Raw genomic sequence first — 26,608 nt, forward strand, 5'->3', positions numbered from 1 at the left:
TTAAATTGTTACCAATAAAGATCTGGAATTTTCACCTCCTTTAAAAGGCGCTCTCAATTGTCCCTTTGAGTAACCGTAGTTACAGTGGGGAAATTAAGTTTGAACGTGTCAACTGTTTTCGCATTACATTTATTTCCAAAGCTGCAATTCAAACAAAATTTCTACCAGACATTGGTATCAACTCAAATAATCAGCACATGAAAAGAAATCACAACGTTCAGGTCCATAAATAATGATTATGGTGAATTAAGTACAATAACACAGGAAAAAAGTATTGAACACACCATGGAAAGGCTGTATACTTTGGCAAGGAAATGCACCATACCACCTGAAATCTGTCAGTAATTATTACTTCAACTTCCAATTAGTGCAAACCAACATCAGCTGGGCTAGAGCAAATTGATGGTCCTATAAAAAAGTCGTTTTTTCACCAAGCAGTTAAATACCACACACCTCATGATGGGTAAAGGCAAAGAGCTCTCTGAAGACATTCACAACCTGATTGTTGCTCAGCATCAGAATGGAACTGGTTACAGACTTATATCAAAGCACCTGAATATTCCAGTCAGCACCGTTGGAGCCATTATTCACAAGTGGAAGAAGCACCACCTTACCATCAACAGGCCACGCACAGGAGCTCCTTGAAGATTTCTGACCAGGGAGTCAGAAAGATAGTCAGAAGAGTACTCAACGAGCCAAGGACCACCCTGGAAGTGCTCCAGAAAGACTTGGAGGCAGCAGGTACAATTGTTACAGAGAAAACAATAGGCAATGCACTCCACTGCCATGGCCTCTATGGACGCTCAGCCCACAAGACTCCATTCCTCAAGAAAAGGCATGTTGAAGCTGGTTTAAAGTTTGCTAAACAGCATCTTGACAAGCCTGTAGAATACTGGGAGAATGTTGTCTGGTCAGATGAGACCAAAACTGAACTTTTGGGCTGTCATACTACAGACCATGTTTGGAGGAGAAATGGCTCTGCACATCAGCCAAAAAACACTACACCAACAGTGAAGTTTGGAGGTGAAGCATCATGGCATGGGGTTGTTTCTCATCTCATGGTGTTGGCAAACTTCATATAACTGACGGAGCAATGAATGGAGCCATGTATGGGGAAATTCTTGATCTGAATCTGCTGCCATCCACCAGGATGATGAAGATGAGACGTGGCTGGACCTTCCAGCAGGACAACGATCCAAAGCACACGGCAAAGTTGACTCTCAAATAGTTTCAATTGAACATTTGTGGAAAGAAGTAAAGAAAAGGGTTCACCAGAGGGCACCAAAGAATATTCCAGATTTAAAGACAATCTGTGCAGAGGAATGGGCCAAAATCACACCTGAGCAGTGTGGGCCATTAGTTCAAACATACAAGAAGCTTCTGGAAGCTGTCATTGCAAACAAAGACTTCTCCACCAAGTATTAGATGAGTCTCAGTTAGCGTGTTCAACACTTTTTTCCTGTGTTATCGTACTTAATTCCACATAATCTAATTTATGGACCTGAATGTTGTGATTTCAATACGTATTTTCTCCTGTTAGGATATAAAAAACACCAAAGCACACCCAGAACAACTTTACCACATCTCCAAACTGATCCCTCTTGGTGTAACTAAGAAAAGCTTTTACTAAGCCGCACACTTTTCGTTGACCTCTCATAAAACATCCATTACAGATTTCCTAAAAGATAAAAGCTCATGAGAAACACCTAACACCGAGCCTCCACAAGCCCTCGTGGGTGACCCAGAGGTTGGATTCTTCTTCAGCTCCAACAATCTCCGTCAGAATCAACCACAACGCTCCACGAGCGAACTTGGACGACACAATCACGTCTTTGTGAGCGATGAAAGCAGAGACGAACAACTTTACAGCCACTGGGTGTGTGTATGTGTGTGTGTGTAGGGTGAGGGGGTCTGTGGGTGTTGTGAAATATTTGGAAAATCTCCTCCTTAATCAGCTGGGGTCACTCGCTCGGGGAGGAGAAGACTTGAAATGCTAAAGAGGAGACGGAGCGGAGGACAAACGGTGGGTCTGTGTCCCACACAGAGTGCGCTTTGTGGCTCCCCGGGGACTCTGAGGCGTCATGTGAAGCTGGACGTTCAGCGTGTTTAATACATCGGCACGTCAAATATCCTCCCTCGCTGTCAAACCAAACATTTGCATGTCTCTGCATTCCTGATTGTTTGGAAGTCAACGAAATCATCGCAGGACGATGAACTGTGACAAAGACGATGACACTACATCTGAGGAGATTCTCATCAGGCAATATTTAGACAATAAAGTTGGTCGACAATGGGCCAAATATTATCGGTATAAATAAGACTTTAATATCACACATTAAGGAAGCCGAGTAAAGTCACCTGGTGAGTCTGTTATTATTGAGTCACCATGAAAACATCACTGAGCTGCTAAAAAAAACATTTTCACAAATCAAAAATGACTTTTTTTAAAAATAAAATTAAATGTAAAATATTTTAAATAAATAGAAAATCAAGATAAATTATTATTTTTTTTTTTCAGATTTTTTTTTAATTATTATTATTATTTTTTACAACTGAGTGGTACACTTCCGTAATAAAAAAATAATAATAGAAAACTAGGATAAATTAACTAATTTTTTTTCTGTAAAAAAAAAAATCTTTTTTTTTTTAACTAAGAGTTGTGCACTTCCATAAAAAATAAAATAAAATTAAAAAAATTAAAAAAATAAAAATAAATCTTATTTATAAGAATTAAGGATCCAGTTTGTCTCATTTAAACTGGTCTCACAAACAGCATCTACATCCCTGTTTGGGCCTTTAAAGACATGTAGAGAAACCACAGTTAAAGCACATTCACACCCACAGAAAGCTCCAGTCAGACAGTTATAAAAACAGGTGTCATATTGTTGTACCTGACTGAGTGTGCCCGCCTGCCGGCTCCTTCGCCCTCCATCACTTGGCACTCTTCCTCACAGCATCTCCTCCCGCTCCACTGCCCTCTTCCTGACCGTCACTGGCTCCCAAACCCGTCCCTTCTGTGATTCTCCTCTTCTCTCCTTGTACGTGTGAATCTCCCTCTCTGTTTCTTCTGTTTCTCACTCCTCTCTTCAGACGTACCAGCAGCAGCAGTCTCTGTCCAGTAACGTGTCTACCTACGCTGGCTCTGATCCTCTGTCCTCTCACACTGCCCTCTCTGTGAGCCCCTTCTTTCTTCCTCCCCCCTCTTCTCCCTCTTCTTCTTCTTCAGCGTCCCTCCCTCCCTCCCTCCCTCCTCCTCGCCCGGCCTTCCACAGCCTCTCTGTGTTTGCTGAGTGTGGGTTTGGGACTTTGGAATTTACGGAAAAAAACAGCTGGTCTCTCATTCTTTGTGTCTGCCCTTTGTACAAATCAAAGCTTCTTGGGTCTGGCTCCATAACTTTCAGAGATGGCTCTGAAATATCACTCCTGATAGAGGCCGAAGAGTGGGACACCTGTCACACCTGGTTGCTGAAAAGTATATTTTAAGCTACTGTCATCCTCTCACCTAAGAAAAGTTTTCTCTAAAGTCTCATCATGTGTGTCCACTCATGTAATTTATATGATTCGCAGTCCGTGTGGCCTTGCCTTTGTAGGTAAGACCTCGAGGAAGCTTAAACAGTGAATTAGTGAATATAAGAGTGCCATATGTCCCAAGGATGAGAAATATCCAGTGTCTGTTCACTTCAATGAAATGAGACATGGTGTGACCTCCCTCAGCTTCTGTGGTATCCAACAGGTTTCCAACAGGTTACCTTTGACGAGCAATTCAGACCTCATTTTTGTCTTTTGTCTCTGAAAATAAGACAAAAACGTTTGATAAGAATTCATCTTTTTGCAATATGGAACAACAAATCCAGATTATTGAAGAGAAGAAATTTACGAGATGGAGAGATCGTAGTCATGAGAAATGGAAGATGTCGAAGTCAAAAAAGACACTCAGATAGAAAAACTTCACAAAACCTGCACCCTTGGAAAAGTATGTGATAGAATTAAACACTGGAGATGGAGAAGAGAGAATATTTTTTTTAAAAAACTTAAAGAAAACTCAAAACATCCGACTAAAACTTTTAACTTCCTACCTACCTATTTACTTAAATAACCTCACGTGCCCAGTTATTATTATCAATCAAAATTAAATAATAATAATAATAATAATAATAATAATAATAATAATAATAATAATAATTAATATACAAAATATCTAATTATTTATACTAACCAAATGACTAACAAAAATACACAAAGTGTGCCCCAAAATCTGACTTAAACTAATAAAACAGAAAAATGTGAATAAGTTTAACTAATACTACTCATTAATTAAATTCAAAAATAGACAAATAGCTTTAACAGTGGTTATTTCTCAGCATGATAGGCATGATGTATGTATTGAGACACATCTGGTTACACGTTCTATTACAAAATTCGAATGGAAAATAATAACTAGATGTTTCAGAACACTCAAAATTAGGGATGCACCGATATGAATATTTTGTCCAATAACCGATATTTACCGATATCAATATTGGTAAAAAAAAAAAAAAAAAAAAAAAAATCAAAAACAATCTGAGATGATGTGTCGAGGTAGTTCAGAGAGAAAGAGCGGCGCAATCGTGAGAAAAGACGACCATGGAGAGGAACAAAGGATGGAGCGCCTGAGACAAATATGATCAAAAAAAGTACTTTTTGTCAGTTTTTTTTTTTATCAAAACCAAGAAGAGAGACATGAAAGAAGAGAGTCTACTTTTCTTTGGTAGTATTGGTGTTTAGATAGTCAGAGAAAACGATATTATTTGGGTCTTAAACATCGTTCAAGATGATCTGAAAATGCCAGCAGCTAATGAGTAAATATCTGCAGATACGGAAATGTTAGAAAAACATCCAACATCGGCTAATACTGATATTGATACCTATATATCATGCATCCCTACCGGAAATTGAGTCTAAGATGGGTCCACAACATCCAAGTTCATGTTGGAGGAACTGCAAAGCCCATACAGCCAACCACAGCCACATATCTTGGTTCTGTCCTTAGTCCAGTGTGTTTTAGAGGAAGGTTTTTAACATCCTGAAAAAGGTTTTAAAAATTGAACATTCAGTAAAACTTCACAGTGGAAATACTGGGGATAATACCCAAAGGTTAGAATAGAAGAGCAGACAAATACTTCTTGAATAATGTTGTTTACTACAGCCTTTAAGTGATGAACCATGAGATGGTTGAAAGCAGAACCTCCCTCTTATCATACATGGATTCAAAAGTTGTGAGATGTATATATTCTGGAGTGGACATTATCTTTTCATTGACTGTCTGTTATTACTTTATTTTATTTTGATCCCATAAAAACATCCATGGAGGTTTGTAAAAACCTGCAGCTGGAAAAAAAAGGAAAAGAAACCTATTGAATAGTATTAAAATGTTTACATCATATTGAACTAAAAAAAGAAAATTCAATAAAAACTAAGTTAAAAAAAGACACTGAAAACAGACTCCTGTGAAACCTTGTGATTTTTAGTATTTTCCCTGATTTTTTGTTTGCCTTTTTCTATATAATTTTCTATTGAATAATATTGAATAAATAAAATAAAATAAATATTACATAAAAAATAATAATATTGCAAGAATAAGCTCCAGGGACAAGCTTTTTTAGAACTGAACGCATTGAATGCTGTTAGTGGACACAGGCCCTTACACTCACTATAATAAGTGTCTGGTGCATCCACACGTTACATGACCTGTTGTTGGGATACATACATCTGTAGCATTTAATTATCAGTCATAATCAAAATAATTCATAAATGGAAAGTTTAGAGTGAAGATTTTTCTACAACTTTCCAGAAAAGCATCTATAAAATGTGGGTTAATTGTTCCTCTGCACTGAGTCAGCATCTTTTGAAGTTCTTCTTCAAACAGAAACTTCAGAAACTTGAAAACATGCAGGGACTTCGCCTGCAGTACATAAAAAAAGACAAACCTATGCGAATCAAACTGCGAGGAATTAGGTGAACAATGTTTTAGGGTAATAAAACTGAGAGCCTGTCTGGTCATGAAAAAGCAGACTTAAAGAGAAGCGCTCAAAGAAAAAGTTGGAGCTGGAGCTCCATGGACGCCTCAGGAGAGCTGGCATTAATGCTGCGCAAGAGGAAGATATCAAAGGCATTTTAAGAGCTATGATAAGAACAAGAGGAGAGGGGAAAAGTCAAGTCTAAAATTACTCTCAGAGGAAAGCAGCCTGAAGGCCCGGCTGCTTGGTGGCACCGTTTTTACTCTCATGAATAAAGCAGAGATAAAAACCCAGAGCTGTGTCTAGAAATGCTGTTGTTAAAATCCTGCAGACACTTCACTGTAACACAGAGCAAGTGCTCAATGCTCACATAGTAACCGTACCATCATGGTATTATTAGTACTCACATGTCCAGAGGGGTCGTGACCTCAGATACTCAGGAAGACCAGTTCCCAGAGGGGGGGCGAATCAGTCTGCTTACAGATATTTACGACCCCTCCCTTTAGCATCCGGCACAATGAGCTGTGTGACTGACAGCTGCGGGGATACTTATCAGCTCCAGTTACACACCGAGCAACCTGTGGGGCCCAACAAACAGGAAGTAGGGGCTCGAAGAGATTATGGGAAATGTAGTTCCCAACAAAATAGAGCTCAGCATGCATTATTTTTCTTTTGTCATAAATGTTTTTTCACTATTGATGAAAATTTTAACTTGTCTTACATCAGATAATCCTCGAAGTTACTACAGTACAAAACAAAGAAGAAGAAAAACGTGTGACTCACCCAATCAGCCAGAGCAGAGACAGGTGGGTTTGACCAATCACGGTTGATCGTTTTGTTTCCCAAGTCCCGGGAAATCTTTCCTGTAATGAGAAAAAAACTGAAAGGAAAATAAAAATCAGGGATATATTTATCTATTAAGAAAGAAAATAACACTTTTTTTTAAACTTAGGTCAGGAGAAACAACCGCGTCTGCGTGTCTGCGTTCGGCGAAAACGGAGGGAAAATAACCGGAAGTAGAGGACTGCTGCATTAAACAGTAAGTTTCAAACACGAATGTTAAGCTAGCTTCTTCCAAAGTTTGTGCTTTTTGCTTCTTAAAATATATTTGTGTCTGTATCAGCTTCTAAAATGTTGCTATAGTTTATCGTCCTGCCGTGCATGTGAATACTTTTGACAAGCTACTTTGACCAATAATTTAACGTCCTGAAACCGGAAGTACGTCTTTAAAAAAAAAAAGCTCGACCTATTTAATGACATTAAATGCGAATGTGTAGCCAAATTATAACAACTGCAGACTAACTCGATGGGAAACCAACCAAACAAACAAATAAAAAAATCAAAATTAAAAAAAGAAAAAGATAAAAAAAAGAAAAAGAAAAAATTAGGAAAGGGGTATTTAAAAAAAAAAAAAAAGGAAGAAAATAATCTCGAAGTGTTCATAAAATTTAATCCAGGGAACACGAGATTTTTTTATTTGCTGTGCACAAACGTCAAAAATCCAGCAGGTGGCGCTGCTGAATAGTTTTCTACCTCACAGTCAGCTTCCAGACGCTGGTTGGTTGGTTTGTTTGTTTATTTATATCAATAAAGGTTATTCAAATTAAATTTTGATTAAATTCACACAAAGATTTGTGATTATTTTGTTACAGCACAAAGTTAAAACCTCAGAGTATGAATGAATGCAGGCTCCTGTCTCCAAGTGTCAGTCTTGTAATGCAGCGGTTTCTCCAGCAGGTGGTGCTGTTGTATTCAGTTATGATGCACAGTGAGATTAAATAATGGCAGTTTCTTTAGAAAAAAATAAAATTAAAGTATTAATAGCTTTTAGTATTTTTTTATACCTTTTGATTTTTTTTTTAATTTTTCTTTATAGTAAGAAATATAATTGTAGCATACTGTAATATATTAAAGACACTCCTTTATGGTTATGTGTTAAAGCTCAGCAACCAAATCCAGACAGACCACCTGGTAAAATTCAATCAAGTCCCCCTTGAAAGGATCCTGTCAGCTCTCGGTGTAAATATAGTTTGCTTCTTACAGTACAACCAGGTTTGAAGAGCCCAGATGGTGCCAAAACCAGGAAACAAAGACATCATGAGACCATAAACAGACCTTGACTCTGAATCCAAATGTCATGGGCTGTATACAACACGTGTCATAGATAAGAGTGTGGTATAACTATGTTAAGGACTGACACAGTGAGAGTGAATAATGCTCAGTGCATACATGTGTTCATGTGTGTGAGTTACACACACAGACAGAGAAGAAGAGAGCAACATGTAACTGATGCTCCCTGCAGGCTGCGTCCTGCTGCGGACAGTTTGACTGAGCGCCAGCAGCTACATGGCAGCAGACCTGTGGGGACCAATAACGTCTGGATGAATGAGTGAGCAGATCATTGATATGATGGTGTTGGACCAGATGGGAATAAAATTATGGAGTAGATGTAATTTAGAAGCAGCTGAATACAATTCATCAAGCTGCTGCACAAGTGTTCACATGGGGTGAATAAATTCCTGGAGGAGTAAGATCAGAGACAGACGGACGGCAGGAGAAAGCAGATTTAATGTTGTTACAGTTTGTAAACAGTCACACCTCTGGCACCTTGTTTACATCAAATCAAATCTGTCTCAACAACAGAAACGAACACATTCAGCTCTAAAACGACTTAAAGTGGAGTCTTTCTCCTGTTTATTTCATGCTGTGTGCAGAGCAGAGCACACAACATGAAGTATGTGACACTCTCCCTGCAGTCTATATGTCATGCTATATGTGTCACCTATATAACATATGCCACTTTACTCATGACACCAGCTTAGAGTTACCTCTCACTCACATGCCCAGCATCCAGAGTCAAACATGCAGGCTGCTGGTACTCAGTGCAGGAGCTTATTCTGGGCCCTGCTTGTGTTTTCTTTGGTGCCGAGGGATGTTTGTAGTTGTCAGTTAGGTTTAACTGCTGAGATCACTGACTGTAAATCATCACTTATACCCTCTCACCACGAGCACCGCTGCATAAATCAGACTTAGGTGTTCTTCAGCAGTTATTTATATACAGTTATGTAATTTTATCTTAGTTTATCCTCCTGAAAGTGGAGCAAATATTCAAAAACAGTATCTGTAAACCCTTCTGTACACACCAGCGTCAGCTTTTTATGAGGTGCTAAGGTCTGTTTCTTTTGGATTCAAATATTTCTGAAGTATCCAGTTAAGGTTGTAAAAGAGGTGTTTACGTCTACAAATTCATTAAAGCCCATATAAAAGACTAATTACCCTGTTTAACTATACATAGATTATACAGAAGTGTTTTTTCAATCAGCTGTACATAAAAAAATCAGATTTATCTTCAGCTAATGATATAACTTTTGGTGCAGGATTAGAAATCAAGAATGAAAACAACAACAACAACAAAAAAAAAACATCTGTAGCTCGCCTTTCAAGACTGAAAACCAGAGTAGTATACCACAAAACAGATCCAACAGAACAGTCATGCTACCTACTACATGCAAAAGCAGTAGCAAAAGCAGGCGGTTTGGAAAACACACTGTATTCATTAAATAGTTAATGGGCAACATACAGTGGAGCAGCTCCTTGGCGCCATCTACAGCAGTGGAGGTGCAAAGAAGATGCATTGTACTTCCAACTCACCTATAATATAAAAACTTTGATATTAAGAGATGAGATATCAATATTTTATCACAGGTCAAAATATCACGATATATTTCTGTATCAATATTTTTTAACACCTCCACTGGACAGCAGTTTGGATTTAGTGGAAACTTTAAATAAAAAAAAAAATTAAAGCTAAAATGCAATGGTTCCTTTCTTTTTTAAAGGGGACATATCATGCTGATCCCTGATTAAATACTTACATACAATATAATAAATTTGAAAACAAGACCTTTCACCCCCTGAATTTAAAAAAAATGAGATATTGTATTTTTTTTTGATATCCTAGAACGAGATTTGATGCCTCTGAAAATAGGTCACTGCCAGTTGGCTGCGAGATTTCGACCTTCATGATGACACGAGGAGCCTTTCTTTTTATTGGAGTAATCTGATAAAGCAGCTCCTCCTCTGTGATGTCAGTTAGTCACACAACCGCCACCAAGGGATACACCCACCAAGAGCAGAGTATAAACGTATAAACTTTACATGTTACAGTACCGGTTTGACTCACCACACTGAAGCGTCCTGAGATGATCTGTGTCCAGGTGGATTTTCTTCCTCGTGAGCTGCAGAACCGTCCGGGTCTGACTCAGGGTCCAATACAAAAGGACGTATCCTACACTCTGCCATTTTATTAGTGCTATCAATGCCTTACGGTGAAGTTTTGGCAAACAGCAAACTCGCTCGGTCTGCTCCATTCAATGTGGGGATTTTGTAAATACTGCTATGCTGCAAAAACCGCCCCCTGGCTCTACCCCCTACGCCCCTCTGATAGAACTGACCAATCAGAGCACAAAGGGCTGTGACGTTGCGAGGTTACTGGAGGTCATTCTCCAAACAGAGCGTTTCAACGAGATCTTCAGAATGGCCTAAAATGAGGATATTGAGAACGCTATTGTGGGGCAATGAAGGAACTAAATGACTTGTACTGAGGGCAGAAATGCTTTACAGGCATCCTAGTCTGGCATAGTGAAACGGAGAAACAAGCATGATATGTCCACTTTAAAAACAATTTCCTTTATTGATATCACAATACTCAATGCAGGCCTCGCGTCAGAGTTACTGGTGGAGTCTTTTACCAAATGTATTAAGAATAGGAGCTACACTCGTCTAAAAAAAACACAAAATCTTTGGGTGGAAGATATGGTCTGATGGTGAAACTAAGAATTTTTTAATTTTATTTGTTTAACCTTTATTTAACCAGGAAGACCCATTGAGATTAAAAAATCTCTTTTACAAGAGAGACCTGGCCAAAATTAGCAGCTGTACATATTGACGGTACATAAAATGACACAACATAATCAAACGGTTTAAAAAAAATAATCAAATACACATTTGGTTTTCAAGAAAAACAACCACCCCTCTGTCACCAAATTCTTAACGATGCTCTTAAATTCACTAAGAGAAACCATTACATCCAATTTGAGCTCTTTTTGAAGATTATTCCACGACCAAGGTGCATTAAAAGAAAAAGCAGTTTTACCCAGGTCTGTAAAAACTCTGGGTACAGAGAAGAGCAGCAACTTAAGAAATGTAAATTGGTGTAACCACCATTAAAATCTGATATTGAGCCAAAAAAAAGAGAAAAGAAAACAAAAAAGTCTGATTTTATCAGTCTACTACTCTGTAAAAATGAAATTTAAAATGATTTTAAAGCAATTGACCCAAAATAGAGAGAAAACTCATTTCTATTGGCACGCTGAGTTGCTCAATACAACAAAACTCATTTAAGAGCTAATCCTGGTTGAGTTAATGTAGTTTATCAAATCCCAGCATTTATCGGTAACAGGAAACTGAGAGGGGAAGAGGGGAATCAGGTCTCAGTCAGCCTGGTTAGCTTGTAGAAAGTGATCCACTTTACCCCACTTTATAGCATTTTACAGAGATGTTGAGGTTTAACAAAGGAAAGGAGCACTAGCATCTCAAAAACCAGACAGCTACACCCCACACTGACTGTAAACGCTATAAAAGGAGTCTGTGAATCCAGGTGATAATCCTCTGCACTGCAGGTTCAACACCATAGGTTACCCATCCAGGATTGTCACATTGTTTCCACACCAGCTCTACGAGGGTGGGCTGAAAAGTTCATCGCCTGACTTAAGTCCTCAAACACGACATCAGTGTCAGTTAATCTGAAAATAAACCATGCCGTGAGTGTCAGAAAATGTTGGATTTAATGCATGCCAAGTTTCATCACTATGGAAAAAGTAAAACTCACAGTAACTTTTAAAAGTAGGAATTCATGGTTTGCATTAACTCATAATTCATGGTTTGTTATTCTAGAAGAATCGCTGCAAGTGGTGTTAGCCATCAGAGGAGATTGTTTTATTTTTATTTATCAAAGCCTTACATAACCAGGGTGGTCCTGTTGAGATTAAAAACCTCTTTTTAAAGGGAGGCCTGGCCAAGACAGGCAGCAGCAAAAACACAAAGTTAAAGACAGGAAACACACAAATGAGACAAAGCAAAATCAATAAAACAAAAGATAATGGATTAAAATCATATTCTAGGAAACACCTATTCAAACAACCGAGATAAAACACCAATATGTTATAGTACCAGCCTCCATGTTTTTCATTTTAGATATAAAAAATATTTTGGGACACAGAGGGTGCAGAGTAAATGCTGACATTTTTGGGGATTCCAGTGGGATGGGAGTCAACTTTACTATTAACCACAGGATTGGGATGGTGCAGGATTAAAAGTTAACAGGAGCAGACAGGAGCGGGAACCAACCAGGAAGATAAAATATAATATGTGACATGTGCTGCCACTAGGGATGGATACTGAATTAGGTACTTTTATAGGTACTGACCGAATTCTTTCAAAAGTACAGAGTACCGAGTCAAAAAATAATCAAAAGGTACCATGTTTAGGTACCTAAATGCATCTTTGAGACTGTGAGGTAGTGGAAGAGTGGGTAATTTTCCATGCTGGATATGAACACAGCATTTCAAGGTAATACATTGAAGAACAAATATTTAATTGAAATAAAAATTACATTTTATTATCATTTTTTACCATATAACACAAAAAAGTACCAAAAACTGGAACCGTTGAGTACCCGTACCAGTTTTTGCCAGAATTGCCAGGTACCGTATCGTTTCAAATGTGAAAGGTACCCATCCCTATTGGCATTTTGTTGTTTATTTCCAATAAGCCCACACTGTAATGCAAGTGAAAAGAACTACACTTCCCAGAAGCCAACAGTGCTCCCAGCCGCTGTCTTCCACCAAAATTCAAAAAAGAACAGAAATAGAGGTCGTAAACACTGGCGCAGAATCCAATGTGCCAAAAACTGACACAAAGTGTAAAGTCAGGACGTATCTATTAAACTGACTGAACTGGACAGCTCTTGTTGCAGTTTTTGTTTTTTTAAACCGTTAAAATAAACGTATTGTCAGTGCTTAACGGTAGCGCTAATAAATTAGCAAAAAGACACTTCATATATTGAGGTTTAATACATTAAGGTAGCCATTTTTGTTTGGGTTGAGGTAAAACATGGCTCTTAATTTTACCACAGATGAACTGAACCTGTTTCCACATCTTTTGAAACAAAGCTGCATAACAGGAAGTAATCCAAAAAAGAATGGGGAGAAAATCAAATCGAATTCAGTCTTTTGCCTAAAATCTAGAAGAAGGGGAAAAATGGGAGCAGTGGGAATCAAATCTGGTAATCAGGAAATCTGGAAGATCTGGAAGTCACCAAACTGAGTGTTAGAGGTTTAGACTTGTCTCACTTCCTGCGTCTCCAGCCTCTGACAGACTCATGTTTAGGATCGTTTGCAGACGCTTCTCTCAGCGCGAGCTTTAACGAGGCTGTGTCGTATGTTCGGCCTCAGAGTGTGAAACTCTGTTTGTCTGCACGTCCTGCTTTTAGTTCCTCCTCAGCTCCCGCTATAGGTGTGAAGGCGGCAGAAGTTGAGGCCCGCTTGTCAAAGCAGGAAAGTGATCTCCAGGCTGGAGCCTCTCACATATCAAAGTGAGCCCCTGACTCCCAGGGGGGGGGCGGGGGGATTCTCAGTCCCTCTGCTTCAGACCAGGATCGATGCTGCGACCGCTGTGACCGCTCTAACCTGTGTGTGCAACCGTATCCCAGCAGCACCTTGGCCTTCACCTTTTAGGGAATGTTCAAAACAGACGCAGAGGAAGTAGGTCAAACATTTGGGATGACGAACTGAAACAACACGATCAAATATCTGCAGGCGTTAGTTATGACATTTATTTAATGTAATTCTAAAGATAAAGAAAAGTGTCCATTTGTTTTAGCACAGTCTTTATTTCATGTTTTACAAAGTCACAGCTCTCATAAATATCACAATCAGCTCATCAACATCAATCTGATGCTGCAGGAGAACAGACAGAAACAGGAAAGTAGTAAAGAGTCAAAAAATACACAAAAGTGGAAAAATAAATCTTCAAACCTCAAACAGTCACTGAAGTCATGGGTAAATCAGGCATCAACTAGTTTAACAACCTCACATTTAAAAAAAAAAAAAAAAAAAGGAGTTGTCAGGTTTAATCGGATCAGGTGTTTCTGGAGTTTTCACTCTGGTTTTTTCAGCATTGTGCATGTGGACTGGATCCCCACCCAGAACCCGGGCAGGATCTTATTATCAGTGGTGGTTTTAACTTTGTGCAGCAGCTTGGCGTCTCTCTCCGCTCCCTCCCCGGTGATGATGTAAAAGCTGATGATCCCCGCCGGCTGGTCGATGTACACGCCCATCGTGGAGCTGTACGGGAAGTCCAGTATGTCTTTGCACAGGCCGTTGGACCACATCTGGTAACGCGACCCCGACCAGCACAGACCCCAGGACTCTTCGTTCTCTCCGAGACCGCTTGGCCCGGCGTTGGCTCTGCGCCCCGCTCCTTCGAATGTGGCTCCAACGACCACCCAGCCGGTGTACTCCACCTCCCAGTAGGCCCTCATGTTCCATATCACCTGCTTACACAGCACCTGGAGGAGGAAGACGAGGAAGACAAGTCAGATTGACTACTTCCTGTGAGCCGTCAGCTCTCATCGTCCAGTTTCTGACTCACCTGTGGAGAGTACTCGTATCTCTCCGGTCTGTCCAGGACGGGACAAACCTCCTCAGTCCTGCGGCACACTTTAGACCCGCCGTCAGAAACCCAGAGCATCTTGTTGGCAGTTTTATCATCCAGAGTCAGATTCACCCAGTCTGCAGGAGAAAAGTTTGACAGTTTCTCCACAAAAACTGAAACCTTATCAAGTGTTTTTGTCTCATTTAGGGTAGAAGTTGTCTTGTTTTACTTGATATGGGCCACATTCACCTAACCAGTCCAGGAAAACAACAAGAAAACCTTGCTAGGAAATTTGCTTGTAACTGTCCTCTTCTCCCATTGGCTGATTCTTTTTTTTTAACTTGTAACAAGCAATTCAGACGTTATTTTTGTTTTTAAACAACTTAAAACAAGACTTTTTTCTGGACTGGTCAGGTACACTGCAAAAAAAACCAGAAAATCTTATCAAGTGTTTTTGTCTTATTTTAAGAAAAAAATGTCTTATTACACCTAATATGAGCTCTATTCAACTTATTAGTCCAGAAAAATATTTTATTTCAAGTTATTTAAAGACAAAAAATAAGGTCTAAATTACTTGTAAAATATATATACATATATATATATATATATATATATATATATATATATATATATATATATATATATATATATATATATATATATATATATACATATATATATATATATATGCCCTCTGAAAAAGAAAAATTTTCTAAAAAATGTACTCAAAACTAAAATATCTGCATTTTTTTTAAACTTGTTTCAAGCAATTCAGACCTCATTTTGTCCTTAAATAAATTGAAACAAGTCATTTTTCTGGACTGGTCAGGTAAACTGCAAAAAAAACGAAAATCTTATCGAGTGTTTTTGTCTTTTTTTAAGAAAAAATGTATTTTTACACCTAATATGAGCTCTATTCAACTTATTAGTCCAGAAAAATATTTTATTTCAAGATATTTAAAGACAAAAAATAAGGTCTTAATTACTTGTTGAAAAAAATAAATAAATAAAAAATATACCAACAGAAAAATAAAAATTTTATAAAAAATGTACTCAAAATTAAAATATCTGCATTTTTTTTTCAAAACTTGTTCCAAGCAATTCAGACCTCATTTTGTCCTTAAATAAATTGAAACAAGTCATTTTTCTGGACTGGTCAGGTAAACTGCAAAAAAAATGAAAACCTTATCGGGTGTTTTTGTCTTATTTTAAGTAAACATTCTCTTATTACACCTAATATGAGCTCCACTCAACTTATGATTCAATAAATATGTTATTTAAAGACAAAAAATGAGGTCTTAATTGCTCGTAAAAAAAAAAAAAATCTGCCAATCAAAAAAGAAAAATTTTCTAAAAAATGAACTTTAAACTAAAATATTGGCAGTTTAAAAAAAAAAAAAAAAAAACTTGTTCCAAGCAATTCAGACCTCATTTTTGTCTTTAAATAACTTAAAACAAGACATTTTTCTGGACTGGTCAGGTGAATGTGGCTCAAATTAAGTCCAAAAACACATTTTCTATTAACAACAAAACAAAAACTCAAAGAGAAAATTAAACTAAATGATTTAAAGAGAAGAAAATCTGCTTACGTTTGAGGAGCTCGGCTCTACATGTCGGCTCCGGGAGGTTCGGCTCATATACAGGAAGTATTTCTTCAAAGAGAGAGAAAAAACAGCTTTAACAAAGACACACTGAGCTCAGCAAAGAGTTAGAAAGTAAAATGTTAGTGTACCACCTTGGTTTGTCTTCTCTTTCTTACTGGACTTCATTTTCTTTCCTAAAAAAAGAGTAAAGGTCGACGGTTAATGAGCATGAATTTGACATTTCGTGAATTAGCCACAAAGCTAACAATAAACTGAGACAAGGCAAAAAAAGTAAGAGCTGAGCTATGATTAGATCTGACATGTTTAAAAAAACATCCTCTGTGATAAACTTTGAAAAACAAAGTGAAGCTTGTCGAATGAACAGCTTTAAAAGAAGCTTCCTCGTACCTGGTTTGTTGGTCTCCATGACGATGACTGCAGAGTTGGGTCTAGCTGGCATCTTGAGGCTGTAATCCACCTCCAGGTTCCCCCAAACCCTCCGATCCTTTCAAAGTTAAGGTGTGAAGTCGTCCCCTCGACTTTTATAGCCTCCCCGGAGGAGACGCGGGCAGGGAAGGGAGGGCGGGGGGGACCCGAGGAGGTGTAGAGGTCAGTGGAACGGGAGCTCAGCAGGGGGTCAGAGGAGTGTATGCACTTGACTTTGACTTATGGATATAAGTGAGGTGAGAGCAGGAATCCGACACCTCGGGAACTTTAGGAGTGCGATCAGAAAAGCAGGGAGATGGCCACAGGCATGGCTGGAAGTAAGATTGAGAAACTAGTTTTGTGGGTGTTGTCAGCACAGATGGACACAGAGCGGCTTCGGTGACGAAGACTCCTCAGAGAGGCCAGACAAAATGTGTCAAACCTGGCGCCTCTAGGTGAAAACTGAGGGTCAAAGCTCATCTGTGACTCAATTTATTCTTAATTCCTCCAATTTATCCACTTTAAACCATCCCTGACCTTACAGCACGCTGGAAAGCCGTGTCCACCACCCGCTGCGAGTTAAAGCTACTGTGAGGAGTTTTTAGCTGGTTATAAAACAGCCTGAAATGAATACGAACGTCTCCTCTTGACCTACAAACCCAAAGATGTTATGATTAATCCTGCGACAGCTGAAGGTGTCAGATGAGGAGATTATCTGCACTTGCCAAAACAAATTTAAGGAAATGTTTTCCACTGCTCAGGGTTTTTATTTGGGGACGACCATTTAAAGAAAGAAAGAAAGAGAAAGATGAGATTTGTCGCTGAAAAAGCAGCAGATTAGATGTGAAATATTCTCCACAGGGGGCGCCAAAAGCAGCACATACCAAGTTCTTCAACAGAGCTAGAACCGGGGGAAGTATGCACAGGGAGGGGGTTAGGTAATGATCTCTGGCAGGAGCTTTTGTAGGGCGAAGCCAAATGGGAAGGCAGCCAATCGTGTGATCTTGTCTTCTGACATCGCCATGTTAGCATCTCAACGCCAAAAGGAGAACAGTGATGTCAGGAGAAGCACAATAAGAGAGCGTTAATCTATGACCAATGACACGCTGTGTGATGTCAGAGCCCTGTTGCCTCGGGTCAGCTGACCCAGGTCAAAACCAGAGCCCAGAGGGGACAGAGCTTTTTCTGGTGCTGCTCCAAAACTGTCAAGATAAGACCAGCCCCCTCACTGCCCACTTCTAAAACACACCTTAAATTTTTTAATTTTTTTTTTCTACTTTTTCAACCCAGCCTAAGACTCTGCTCCTGTTTGGATTTTTTATTTATTTATTTTTATTTATTTGCCAATTTATTTATTTATCTTTTTATTAATGAATTTATTTATTTATTTGTCAATTTATTTATTTATATGTCCATTTATTTATTTATCTATTTATAAATACATTTACGTGTTTTTATTTATTTATTTGTTGATTAATTTATTAATTTACTATAATTATTTATTTATTTATTTATTTATTTATTTATTTATTTTTTATTTATTTATTTTTATTTTATTTTATGGTTTGTTTTCAATTTTTCCCATATTGGCTTTAAGAACAAACCGCAAAAAAACTAAAATCTTATCAAGTGTTTTTTGTCTTGTTTTAAGTAAAAACTGTCCTGTTAAACTTGATATGAGCCACATTCAACTGATCAGTCCAGAAAAATGTCTTATTTTGATTTGCCTAAAGACAAAGATGAGGGGAAAAAAATCTGCCCATGGAGTAAGAAGAATTTGCTTAATTTTTTTTTTTGATTTATTGACTTATTTATGCCTGCCCCATCTTTTTTTACAGCACTTTGTTGCCGTTCTGCTTTGTAAATATAGTTAAGTTGAAGTGAGATAAACAAACTGTGCAACAAAAGTCTGGTTTGGGTTTTATTCAGCAAAAACAAAAGAGTAAAACAAACATAAAAATACAAATCAGTTAAAGCCTCGAGTGGTCCGGTCAGTTCAGGAAATGTCTAAAAGAATGAAGGGTCAAAGGTGAACTCAAATCTACTTCAGAAACGTTAAAGCAGTGAAGTGTTTAACCCTCCTTATGTTAATTAACTTGTTGTTCAGTCATCCTGTGATCTAAGCTGCCTAATTTATATCAAACAAAGATGTTTTCACCTTTAACACAACGTTTAGCACTGAGTCGGACTTTATTCCTCCGGCTTCACCAGCAGACAGTGTGACTGCGTCCCCACCCAGAAACCCGGTAACATCTTCTCCCTGAAGGTGCCTTTAATCCGCTGCAGGAGTTTCACCTCCCTCCCCCCTGTGCTCTCCTCTCCCTCCTTCTCCTCCTCCACAGCGTAGAAGTTGAGGACGCCGGCCGGCTGGTCGAGGTAAACGCCGATCCTGGAGCATTTGGGGATCTCTGTGAGCTCTAAGCTTTGGCCGTTGTGCCACGAGTGGTAGCTCGATCCGCTCCAGCCCAGACCCCAGGACTCCTCGTTTTCCCCCAGGCCGCACGGACCCTGGTTGTTCCTCCTCCCCGCTCGCTCGTACGCCACGCCGATCACGACCCATCCTGAGAAGTCCACCTCCCAGTAGCCTCTGAAGCCCAGGATGCCTTCGTGGCAGAGGACCTTTTGGAATGAGGATGAAACGAACGGCGTAAATCAGGTAATCTAACCTAAGCTGTGATTTACTGTCACTGCAGCAGCAAAAACGCAGAGCAGTGCCCAACCAGCTGCCCCGGGATTTAAATAAACCCTGGGGAGATCCTCAGGTCCATAAAACGGTGGCCTGGGTGTCACAATCATGTAAGAGTACACCTGCTACGGCATGGCGCTGACAAGCTCCTGGCACATTAGAGACATTCTTTAAAACTCTGTTATTCCACACAAACACTTCATTTACGCCTTCATCTTTTACCTGTGGAGCGTATTCGTATCGCTCAGGTCGGTCCAGGACGGGACAGGTGACTTCATCAGTCATCCTGGCCACCTTAGCCCCGCCCTCTGTGATCCAGAGCACCTTATTGGCTGTTTTATCATCCAGGGAGATGTTGAACCAGTCTAGAAAAAAAGAAATTCAATGACATGATCATTTTTTTCTTCTCAATTTTAAGTCCTTTATTTCTGTCTTTGTTTATAAGCTGGGTTGGAAAAAGTTGAGATGTCAGATCCCCTGAATAAATCCATAATACAGACTCTCATGTGATGAGCATTTTGGGGAAAATATGGCTCCTGATACAGACCCTGTTCACACAACGTTTCATCCCAAAACACAAAGACATGGTGAAAAAAATCTGTGTTTACATGGAAATGCAGAGGGACTGAAAACGCTGTAGTAAGCATGCCAGGCCTGTAGTTGGCGCTATAGCTTTCTTTTCCAGAAGCCGCTTCTGGTAGATCTCTACTGAAGAAGAGTTGGGCCAATCATCTGGTGTATTGGTGAATATTCTGGCCCACTACGCTCTGCTTGTGAAAGACGTCTGGTGTTTCCAGCTCAGCGCGGCTCCAAATCTCTAGCCAGACTCTTCTCCTCTGTTGTTCCCAAATGGTGAATGAATTACCTCACTTGATATGATCCAGAGAGTCCCTTTCTACTTTAAGAGATGTCTGAAGACTCATCTGGCTGTTAGTCTGACCCTTCTTCTCTTTGGGAAGATTATTAAATACATGAGGTCCTCGAGTTACCTCGTTTTGACTTTATGATGCCCATAAATATGTGTAGGTAAGAAAATAGAGAAGGTTTTGAAGTTACGCTGCTCTGTTCATAAGCTCCTATGGGGCATACTAGTTTTTGACGCAGAGCACAAATCACAGCAACACGGTCATCAGCATCGTCTGCTGTAGCCCTGTTCCACCAAGTGGTTTAGTTTGGTTCGTCTCCGCACTACACGCATTTTATGGCATTTCCACTGACTAATCCAGAGATGAGCCATCCCACTTTTTGGGACGCTTCCATAGGGGTGCCAGACTAAACTCAGACTAATCTCGGAAGGTGGAGCTACAACACTGTAGACCATTGATTGGTCAAAAGAATCCTCACTTACTGTGCAACAGTAGCTGTATTTCTCCTGGTGGCACACAGTCTTCTCTGAAACAAAGCTTGATTACACTTTGTAACAAAGAGCCACATGCCAATCACAGAGAATGCTGGATGTCTTCATCTATGCTCTTTGTTTACTGTGTCGCAATTTATTAGCGGGGGTGTTGTGCTGCCATGGCGCCACAGTATCATTTGAGAGCTGCGGCTTTCGGCATCTGGCTTACACACCGCCTACTACAAAAGGGCACAGTTTGCTGTGGAAACGCAAACAGGATCACACTTAACCGTGCCAAACCGTACTGAACCAAACCGGACTGCTTGATGGAAACACGGCTTTTGTCTCAAGTTGTGTCATAGTGTAGATTGTCCGTGTTTGCGCTCCTTAATTTTCTCGGTATCCACACCGCCTGTTAATTCTAATTGTCTGTACTGTTTTCCCATGAATATGAAGTATAATACATGTATTTGAATGGTTATTTAGAGATTTAGGGGGTATTTAGGGTTAAAATCCGATTCACCCAGAATTTGGGGTTACGATTGATTGTGGTTTGTCGTCTAGATTTTTCTACATTATCAGAAAAAATCCTGCACTTCATGTGGCACCTGCAGCCAATAACTTAAAGCACTTTGTCGCACTAACAAGGTTTTCCTTCTGTCTCAATTTTTGCTTGTGTTGTATGTTGCTTTGGACAAAAGTGTCTGATAAATGAATCAAATCGGGAGAAAAGCAAATCGTCCTGGCCCTAATTTCTACCCAGGCCATCAACACAGGAGGTATCTCCTTTGACGTATGTAATAAATCGAGTAACCAGTTGTGTTGAGGGCCTGTGTCCACCAACTGTCGTCTGCACCAGCAGCGACCTCTGCCTCAGTGACAGAGCTCATCAAACAGACGCTGCTTTTATTTGGTGGCCTTTTACAAGTCAACATAAAAAACACACTATGGGAGCACTGAAGACACAGGAAACACAATAGCTCATGGTCAGTGGACACAGGCCCTCATTGCCAATGATGAACAGGAAACAAAAAGTTGTGCTGTTAAACTCGTTAGAAGAACTCTGAGTCTTACGTTTGACGAGTTCAGCTCTGCAGGTCGGTTCAGGGATGTTTGGCTCGTACGGTGGGATCTTCTCTGAGGAGTGACAGGATAACATCCGTCAGGTGTCAGACAAGGTCGAGGGAACTCTAGATGGGTGACATCTCTATCTACACCCAACAAAAGTTTGTAAAAAAAAAAAAAAGTTCTCGACTTACCTGTGTTTTCAGCTTTTGATTTCTTTGCTGTAAAAAAATCAAAATGTACATTTTAGTGATTTCATAACACAAACCTATATTTAGGGTGTCAGACTTGGCTGTTACAGATGCAGCTGTATAGGCTGTGGTAAATGTGAGACACTTAAAAGAAACATATGCTTATACTTAGAAAAGCATCTGCCTCTGTCAGATCATGGCATAAACTGCTGCGTGCTTCTGTAGAGCCAGCGTTTGATTCATGCCAGGCTGTGAGGATGATCCACACACCTCTCATGCTGCAGGGGTTAGCTGTGGTCACACCCAGGCAGTGTGTGAAGCTTAAGGCTGTCAGTCAGACCAGAAGGAGAGGATCTGCTTTCTAAGGCTGGCTGGGTTCAGATAGGTTCAACATTTGTTGATCAGAGAACGTAACAAGGAGGAGGAGGATGATGACGGAAAGATGATCAAAGCTGCGTCCGTAGCAGAAAAACTGGCCATGCATGAAACAAACAGTAAAAACAAAGCGAGGTTTGGGATTCACTTCACCTAAAAAGATCTTTTGAAGATTTATCAGAGCTGGTTACTTCAGCGTTTACTTTAAATTTGCCTTCTGATGCAGTTCTATGTCAACGCCATCCCAGAAACAATAATTGATTCATTATTCTAATCAAACAATCTAATGGAGGCCTGTTGCTGCCAAACCAAAAATAAATAAAATAAAACCTCAACAGTATTCTGTTATTACATTTTTTTAGCTTATATTGTTTTTTCAATCATTTATTTGTTTTTGTTTTTTTTTAATTGTAATTTTAATTTTCATTTATTTATTGATTTTTTTTTTTAATATTCATTTGATATGTACATGCACAATACAAAAATGGAAAGCAGAATATAAAATTAATTTATCCATGTAAAGTTTGTGCACAAATACCACGAAAACATAATTAAAATAAAATAAAATTATAAAAAAAACCTAACCATAACCCTAACCCTAAAATTAATAAATTACAAGAATTGTTAAAATTAAAAAAATAAATTAATGTAAATAAATAAATGTATGTAATAATAATACTGTTGGCAAAAAATAAATAAATACATAAATAAAACAAATAAATCAACCAGAGAGTAAAAGAAAAACTAAATAAATAAACAAAAACAAACAAACAAAAAACATCCCCAGATAAAACTCACCCTCTAGCTACTAAATAAAATTATTTTCTTGATTTGAATAAATTCTACTTTAGGCTTAGGTTCAGAACTAGAGAGTCTGCTGTTTTTGAACACTGTGCATGATGTTATGATGCAAACACTGAGACAGATATTATATCTATATATATCTACAGAAGTATGAATCAGTCCGACCCTCTGGAACTAGTTTTATCAATCATCGACGAGCTGCAGGGACACAGATTTAAGCAGCACCAGTCCAACGCCAACAAAAACTGGTCTCATTATTACCGTGGGGTTTTTAATTTGTCGTAGAAGTGCATTGGGAGCTCAAAATATTAATAGACAACCGACCATAGCAACTGATAGCAAAAGACACTTTTTGCAGGTTAACCCAGTCTTCCATAACTGGCCCCAGAGCAACTACTAAGACACAAAGGTTCCTCCATTAATAGTTCTTCTTTTTCCAAAATCTTTTTTTAATCGGGAGAAAACCTCATCGTCAATAAAAAATCTTGTTTGTAAGAGTTTCCTGGCCAAGACAGCAGCTGTGTATTTGCTTTTATTGCAAAAAAAAACTGAAATCTTATCAAAAACTGAAATCTTATCAAGTGTTTTGGACTTATTGTAGTAAAAATTGTGTAATTACACTTAATATGAGCCACAGTCAACTTATTAGTCCAGAAAAATGTCTTGTTTCAAGTTATTCAGACCTCATTTTTGTCTTTAAATAACTTGAAATAGGACATTTTTCTGGACTGGTCAGGTGAATGTGGCTCAAATTAAGTCCAAAAACACATTTTCTACTGAAAATAAGTGTCGACAAAGTGCTTTGACAGGGGGGGGGGCTGCATGATAAGTCTGGTAGAAATGTTTCTAACGTTTGATTGTTGTGGTGATTTGAAGATATCATTTGGCTGTCTTGTCTTCACGTCCTCTTTTTTTAGGAAAAGTTTAATTTTCAGTCGCTATAAGAGATTAAAAACAAGGCTTTAAGTTACATTTTACGATGATTAACAGCTGCCGTTCTTGTGTATTTTTTTCGGGGATTGTAAAATATGTCGGAAGGTAGAGTCAGGAAGTGATAAGACTCTCGAAAGAAAAAATTATTATTATTTTTGTCACCCGGCTCCACTCAGATTCTCCCAGAATTCCTCACAGTCTTAACAGGACAGTTAATATAAAAGACAACAAGAGGGGTGTTAATAGAATAATAAAATAATAATAAAAGTGATGATAAAATAATGAGCAAGAGATAAAACAATAAAAAGCTAATAAGACAGTTAAACCGAAGAAAGATCCATGAAAAGAAAATTGGTGTGGCAAAATCTTGAGCCTGTGTGTCCGCTCTGTAACTCAGTCTGTGTTTTCCTGTGTTAGCTTGCGGTCTGTAGAGGAGATTAAAAACAGGAGACACCTTATCCTTTCAGCACTCGGATGTCATCATCCACCAACACATCATTACGTGTCGTCATCTTCACGAACCGTGGCCTAAAAATACACCACCTGATTTGTTCACACATCAGCATCTCCTCAGATTGTGTGTGTGTCTTGGCAGGAAACGACTTTAAAATTGAATCAATCAACTTTACCACAACACGTCACCATTTTTAACCCTCACGGTTATTCCAGCCGTTCATCTCTCTGTGGATGGGAGGTTGACAGACGTGAGTGGGAATGCTGAGCCACCTGTCTGGATTTAGCACGAGGTGATGAAAATAGAAGCTTTGTCTTGTCTCATTACAACCCGACACCGAACAAAATATTTAAGCTTTAAAGCGACCACAAACCCCCACGGTGCCAGCGCCCTCGAAGATCTGAGTCAACATTTTCATAATGGGTTTGGACCTCCCTGCTGCATTAGTTCCACTCTAGAGATGAAGCTAAACTCAAAACAAACTGTGACACTCGATGCAAATTATGTCACAGCTCCTCAGAAATCCATTTTATTATATTATTTCATAAAGGAGGCCTATTGCTGCCACACCAGAAGAAAATAAATAAATTAAATAAATTAAATAAAATCTCAACAGTATTCTGTAATTCTGTGTTTTTTTTTACTATATTGTTTTTTTATTTTTTTATAGCTATTTTATTATAATTAATTTCATTATTATAATTTATTTTTTTATTATATTTTATTTTATTTTATTTTCTCCTAACGACACACAGGGTGTTTAATCTACACAGTAAAAAAAATGTAAAAAATTAAGTGTTTTTGTCTTATCTTCAGTAAAAATGTCTTTATAGACTTAATCTGAGCCACATTTGCCTGACCAGTCCAGAAAAAATGTCTTATTTTAAGTTATTTAAGGACAAAAATGAGGTCTGAATTGCTTCGGGAAAAAAAAAAAAAAAGTCTGCCAAATAAAAAAGAGAAAAGTCACTTTTTTTGAGACATTTTTTTGGGTTCGAGCAAATTTTCTAGCAATTTTTTTCTTGTTTCATTTCTTAAAATAACTTAAAGTATGACATTTTTCTGGATTTAAAAGTTGGGTGGCGCTCGTATTAGGTGTAATACGACAATTTTTACTTAAAATATTTCATTTTTTTGCAGTGCAAACACCGTATATAATGTCACTAGCAGACCCAGGCTGTAAAACCATTATGTGCCCCTCATTATGACAAGCATGAAAATCAGTCGGGAAATACTGCTTTTCACACACACACATAAACACACACACACACACACACACACATATATAAACCCTGGCAATTAAACCTCACAGGGTCATAAAAAAACACCCAGTGCTGCAAAAACATGCTGCTGTTAATCCAAAATAAAGAAATTAGAGATGCTGCAGTGTAATCAGAAGATGTTAATATGGTAAATAAGATGAAAAACTTTGGATTTTTTCTTTAAATCTAACAGGTGTGAGATGTAAATCTTGCAGGAAACGTCACCTCTGTCTGTCTTCCTGGTGTCAGATATGATCCTGTTGGTGGTGGGCATCTTGCCTCAGTGTGGCGTCCTCGGTCTGTCTCGGTATGATCTCAGAGTGCGGTGTGATGAGTCTCCGCTGAGGGACTCCTCTTTTATACCTTAGATGCAGGACAGAGGTGAAGGATGGAGGACGGGTGGCGTGGACACAAACGTGAGCTAACCTAAAGGAGGGGGGTGTAACTGGACCTGTGTATGTATGTTTTTCCTTAAAAAGGTTTCACGGATGCTTCGGCGCCCTGTTGCTACACAAACCCCGCCCACTCGCTCCTTACATCACGACCGCTGATCCTCTGACATTTCGGCGTGACAGCTCTGATGCATTGAAGGTGGACGGGGTGATTAGTGTTTGTAAGCATGCTCTCACACACTCACACACACTCACACTCACACACTTACACACACACACACACGCAGACTGGGAATGCAGCTGCAAAGATTTAAATCTTCATCGCAGAGTTCCTGCTGTCAGACTCAGAGCCGTGTGTGCTTTAACATGTGCACAGGTTTTACACTC

General features: G+C 38.9%; 3 protein-coding genes and 1 long non-coding RNA gene across 4 annotated transcripts in view; 1 reads left to right on the plus strand and 3 right to left on the minus strand.

The window, feature by feature from the left end:
- Window positions 1-6,955, minus strand: part of plekha4 (pleckstrin homology domain containing A4) — a 23,434-nt gene extending 16,479 nt beyond the window's left edge. The window contains exons 1-3 of the mRNA XM_074662637.1: window positions 6,780-6,955; window positions 6,404-6,574; window positions 2,892-3,789 (exon numbers count right to left, since the gene is read on the minus strand). Coding sequence (XP_074518738.1) covers window positions 2,892-2,932 — 41 coding nt within the window. The 5' untranslated portion in view covers window positions 2,933-3,789; window positions 6,404-6,574; window positions 6,780-6,955. The remainder of the gene's footprint in view (window positions 1-2,891; window positions 3,790-6,403; window positions 6,575-6,779) is intronic.
- LOC141784779 (uncharacterized) lies at window positions 6,728-19,134 on the plus strand. Its single transcript, XR_012597478.1, has 3 exons — window positions 6,728-6,802; window positions 6,949-7,035; window positions 19,063-19,134. It is a non-coding gene; the product is annotated as an uncharacterized LOC141784779 (long non-coding RNA).
- LOC141784790 (tripartite motif-containing protein 16-like protein) lies at window positions 14,215-16,794 on the minus strand. Its single transcript, XM_074662659.1, has 5 exons — window positions 16,703-16,794; window positions 16,447-16,488; window positions 16,301-16,363; window positions 14,709-14,848; window positions 14,215-14,625 (listed from the first exon to the last, which is right to left on the minus strand). The coding sequence occupies exons 1-5, from the start codon at window positions 16,752-16,754 to the stop codon at window positions 14,215-14,217; spliced, it is 708 nt and encodes a 235-aa protein (XP_074518760.1). The 5' UTR covers window positions 16,755-16,794.
- Window positions 18,911-26,216, minus strand: LOC141784778 (stonustoxin subunit beta-like). Its single transcript, XM_074662643.1, has 5 exons — window positions 26,055-26,216; window positions 22,005-22,031; window positions 21,820-21,882; window positions 19,629-19,771; window positions 18,911-19,339 (listed from the first exon to the last, which is right to left on the minus strand). The coding sequence occupies exons 1-5, from the start codon at window positions 26,101-26,103 to the stop codon at window positions 18,911-18,913; spliced, it is 711 nt and encodes a 236-aa protein (XP_074518744.1). The 5' UTR covers window positions 26,104-26,216.
- Between the last annotated feature and the right edge of the window lie 392 nt (window positions 26,217-26,608).

The sequence above is a fragment of the Halichoeres trimaculatus genome, unplaced genomic scaffold (genome assembly GCF_033239565.1).
Source record: "Halichoeres trimaculatus isolate MK-OKI-2021-1 unplaced genomic scaffold, fHalTri1.1 fHalTri1_scaffold_23, whole genome shotgun sequence".
NCBI classification, from domain to species: Eukaryota; Metazoa; Chordata; class Actinopteri; order Labriformes; family Labridae; genus Halichoeres; species Halichoeres trimaculatus.

Excerpts from the sequence above, each read along its gene's own strand:
- LOC141784790 (XM_074662659.1), bottom strand. The coding sequence starts at position 16,754 with ATGCCAGCTAGACCCAACTCTGCAGTCATCGTCATGGAGACCAACAAA. Across the intron at positions 16,489-16,702 it reads CATGGAGACCAACAAACCAG|GAAAGAAAATGAAGTCCAGT; the intron begins GTACGAGGAAGC and ends CTCTTTTTTTAG. Across the intron at positions 14,626-14,708 it reads GATACGAGTACTCTCCACAG|GTGCTGTGTAAGCAGGTGAT; the intron begins GTGAGTCAGAAA and ends TTCCTCCTCCAG.
- LOC141784778 (XM_074662643.1), bottom strand. The coding sequence starts at position 26,103 with ATGCCCACCACCAACAGGATCATATCTGACACCAGGAAGACAGACAGA. Across the intron at positions 21,883-22,004 it reads ATCAAAAGCTGAAAACACAG|AGAAGATCCCACCGTACGAG; the intron begins GTAAGTCGAGAA and ends GTCACTCCTCAG. Across the intron at positions 19,772-21,819 it reads CAGAGCTGAACTCGTCAAAC|ACTGGTTCAACATCTCCCTG; the intron begins GTAAGACTCAGA and ends CTTTTTTTCTAG.